This window comes from Phyllobates terribilis, unplaced genomic scaffold (assembly GCF_046119375.1).
Source record: "Phyllobates terribilis strain yellow unplaced genomic scaffold, ASM4611937v1 Scaffold_1__5_contigs__length_1240528914, whole genome shotgun sequence".
NCBI classification, from domain to species: domain Eukaryota; kingdom Metazoa; phylum Chordata; class Amphibia; order Anura; family Dendrobatidae; genus Phyllobates; species Phyllobates terribilis.
The window spans coordinates 1,236,768,396-1,236,772,251 of record NW_027362761.1 but is presented as its reverse complement, the minus strand read 5'-3'; the positions used below and the strand labels follow the sequence as shown (position 1 = coordinate 1,236,772,251).

Sequence of the window (3,856 nt, the reverse complement as noted above, 5' to 3'; positions counted from 1 at the left end):
TGGGGCCAATAGAAGTGGTGCGACAGCCGGGCCTTTGTTTTGCGGACCCCCAAGTGTCCGGCCAGAGGAATCTCATGGGCAACCCGCAACAACTCCTCCCTAAACTGATAGGGCACGACCAGCTGTCTCTCCCTCATCCACTCCTGTTGGGGGTTACAGGGGACCATTTCTCGGTACAACCTCCCCTTATGCCAGAATACCCTCTCCTTATTGGATTCGGAGATGGGCTTCTCTGCGAGGTCCCTTAACGCCTCTAGGCTGACATCTGTGCGCAGAGCCGCCTGGAACTCCTAGCTGGAGGTAGCCAGAAGCGACGTCAGGGCCCCAACCTCACTGGAACCATCTGGGACTGGCTCTGGGTCCACCGCCAGTTCTGTTGTCCCACCATGGGATGAGGGCCCAGAAGGCAGCGCATGGCGTGCGTTCTGGGTACTCATACTCCGGGTGACAGCGGCTATGTAGGCCGTCTTCCCGGAGGACAACAAACCCTTACCATCAGCCTGACAGGCTGGAGGCACCAACTCCCCACCATCCCCCAATGCCTCAGGAGCCGTGTCAGTCATGGGGCAGCTGCCACCGGCCAAGTCACAGTCCGTCGTGACACTGGTTGACGGCACGGGACCACCGGCTTCAAGGTCCCCGGGCCTGCTCCCATCGCGCTCAGCACTCGTGCTGGCTCCGTCTTGGGGGTCCTCAGCAACATCACCCCGCGGGGCGACGTGGCTGAGCACTCCGTTACCACAATGCATATCATCATTATACATCATATTAGCGTTCATATCACTGGCATTCTCATCACAGACATTGACAGTGGCATTATATGTGTAACGGGTCCGGGAGGCGGAACCTCTGAGCTACTATACAAGGGGGCGGCCCTTGTAAGGGAGCGGGTGGCAGTCTCTGGGTGAACGGACAGGGAGTTACGGCAAGTGATCAGGGCAGTCTCTGGGTAAGGGGTAGGTACGACCTGTGATGGCGGAGCCTCCGGGTAGGCTAGCAGGCAGATGGTAGATGTGTGCTCCCAGGTGAGCAAGCGAGAGTCTCTGGAATAGCAGGTGGTCACGGCACGTGACGGCGGAACCTCCGGGCTGGCAGGCAGGTAGGTAACGGAGAAGCGCTCCCAGGTGAGCGGGCAAGAGTCTCTGGAATAGCTGGTGGTCACCGCACGTGACAACGGGACCTCCGGGCTGGCAAGCAGGCAGGTAACGGAGATGTGCTCCCAGGTGAGCGGGCAAGAGTCTCTGAGATAGCTGGTGGTCACAGCACGTGACAACGGAGCCTCCGGGCTGGCAAGCAGGCAGGTAGCGGAGAAGCGCTCCCAGGTGAGCGGGCAAGCTGGTCCATAGACAGACTGACCGGAGTTGTAAGGCAGACCGTCGGACCTCAGGCAAGCAGGCAGGTAGCTGATGTGCGCTCCCAGGTGAGCGGACAAGTTGGTCCTTAGACAGACTGACCGGAGTTGTAAGGCAGACCGTCGGACCTCAGGCAGGCAGGCAGGTAACAAGTATTCAGGCAGGAATCAGGCAGGTAACTAGCAGGTAACTAGCAGGAAACTGGCAGGAAACTGGCAGGAAACTGGCAACGGGACCTGAGGGCTGAAGCACAGGTGAGACGCAGGTGCAAACAACATTGCTCGGGCACCTCCAATTGGAGGAGGTGCCTTATATATGATGAAGTCCTCCGGCCATTGGCCGGGGACTCCTTAGGACGGCGCGCGCGGCCCCTTTAAGAGGAGGGGAGCGCGCGCGCGCGCGCCCTAAGCACAGGGGCCGGGAAGGAGCGCGCGCTGAGAGCAGAGCGGAAGGAGGACGCCGGGAAGGAGCGCGCGCTGACAGCAGAGCGGGGAGAGGACGCCGGGCACGGAGCAGAGCGGTGAGGGGAGCAGCGTCCCTGCCTAGCAGAGGGCAGGGACGCCAGCGCTACAATATGACATATCAGATCTGGGGGGGTTGTCAGGAACATATTGGGCAATCAACCGCCCCAGATCAGTCCCCAATAAAACATTGGTCGGAAGGTTCTCTGACACCCCCACTTCCCGCAATCCCCTCCCCGCACCCCAGTCTAGGAAAACCCGGGCCATGGGCAAAGGACGGTGAACACCCCCAATCCCGGTGACAGTCAGGGTTTTCCCAGGGATAAGATCTTCAGGGGACACCAATTCAGGGCGGATGAGGGTCCGTTCGGCTCCGGTATCCTTGAGCCCCATAGTGACTTTATCACCCACGGTGACTGATTGCAAATTGTCACAGACCCCCCCAACCACCCCACTCACAAAAAGAACTGCTGCAGCAGACCCCTGGGCCTTAGGCGTGGGGTTCTTCTTCTGCCTCTGTGGGCAGGTGATGCTGATGTGACCAGTCTTGTCGCAGGTATAGCACTTACGGGAGTCAGATGCGGGCCGGGTGATAAAAGATGACGCAGGACCCGCTGAGGGCCGGCTGGCTGGAACACTGGGGGTGGTCATCGGCTTACCCCCTTTCCAGCTGGAGGCGGCTGACTTCCGCACCTCTGGTGTGCGGTTGGCCTCATAGATATCCGCAATCTGGGCTGCTTTGGCGGCTTCCTTCGGCTCCCGGTCAAGCACAAACTGTCTCACTTCCACTGGGCAAAGATGAAGAAACTGGTCCTTCACCATCAGATCCTTCAGGTCCTCGAAGGTGGTGACTGACAGTCCTTGGATCCACTGCGCAAAGTTGGTTCTGAGCCCGTCTACCACATCGCTGTAGGTGTCATGTGGTCCACGTTGGAGGGCTCTGAACTTTTTCCGGTAAACCTCCGGAGTCAGCTGGTACTTTTTTATCAGGGCCTGCTTGACGGCCTCATAGTCTCCATCTTGTTCTCGAGGGAGGGAAGCAAACACCTCCAAGGCTTTTCCTCGGAGCCCTGGAGTTAAATATCTTTCCCACTGGTCGGTGGGCAGCTGATACTGCCTGTAGGCCTTTTCAAAGCCTCGCAGAAATGTGTCCAAGTCCCCATCCTTTTCCATCACAGGGAAGTGATCAGGACGGGGTTTAAAGCAGCTGGCACTGTTGGACTCTCGGGTGTGCGTAGAGGATGACTCCTTCTGAATCCGGGCTAGCTCCAGCTGGTGTTGTCGGTCAGCTTGTCGCTCAGCAGCCTCTCGGTCAGCTTGGGCATGGCGCTCAGCCTCTCGGTCAGCTTGTCGCTCTTCTCGGTCAGCTTGTCGCTCAGCAGCCTCTCGGTCAGCTTTGACCTGTTGCTCTGCTCGCTCCTGGAATTTCAGGATCAGCTGCAGTCGTCCATCACGATCGTCTGCGGCGAGCTGCTCCAAGGCCATCTGCAGGTGGGGGTTCACACTACCCTGGCTGCGGGTATGGCTGGCAATCACAGGTGGGACCCCTGCAGCAGCGCCATCCGGGCCTTGGCTGGCCGCCCCATCATCAGGGCTCTGCTGTTGGACGGGCTCTGCAGCACCTTGTAACAGTTCAGCAATCATCTGGTCCTTGGTTTTGCCCGTGGAGTCAATCTGTATCAGCTCACAGAGGGCAGTGATAGTGGGCTTCGTCTGCTGTTGATACCAGGGCTCTCCACGTGTAGCCATTATTGCCAAATAAAAGATAGGACAGAAAAACAAGAGAAGGGAGGGGATGCAACTGCTACACGTATAGTAATGTCCTAGATAAAAAATATTAAAACACTGAGTCTGATTTCTTAAAACTCTGCACAGAATTCTCACAAGAACCGTGCAAGTTTTCAGTGACAGGAATGATTGCTCAATCCAGCCACTGATGTTCTGTAATATCCCACCGCTGCCACCAATTTGTCAGGAAAACTTGCCGGCCGGTGAGTGCAGCTCTCAGGCGCCCCCTTGCCTCTCAGGTCAGTCAAGGTACTG

The 3,856-nt window shown here is 58.0% G+C and overlaps 1 protein-coding gene across 1 annotated transcript; it reads right to left on the bottom strand.

Moving 5' to 3' along the window:
- Window positions 1–1,894: 1,894 nt before the first annotated feature.
- Window positions 1,895–3,856, bottom strand: LOC141243105 (uncharacterized). The gene has a single exon (XM_073668901.1). It carries the CDS (start codon window positions 3,560–3,562, stop codon window positions 1,895–1,897), a length of 1,668 nt encoding a protein of 555 aa, XP_073525002.1. The 5' UTR covers window positions 3,563–3,856.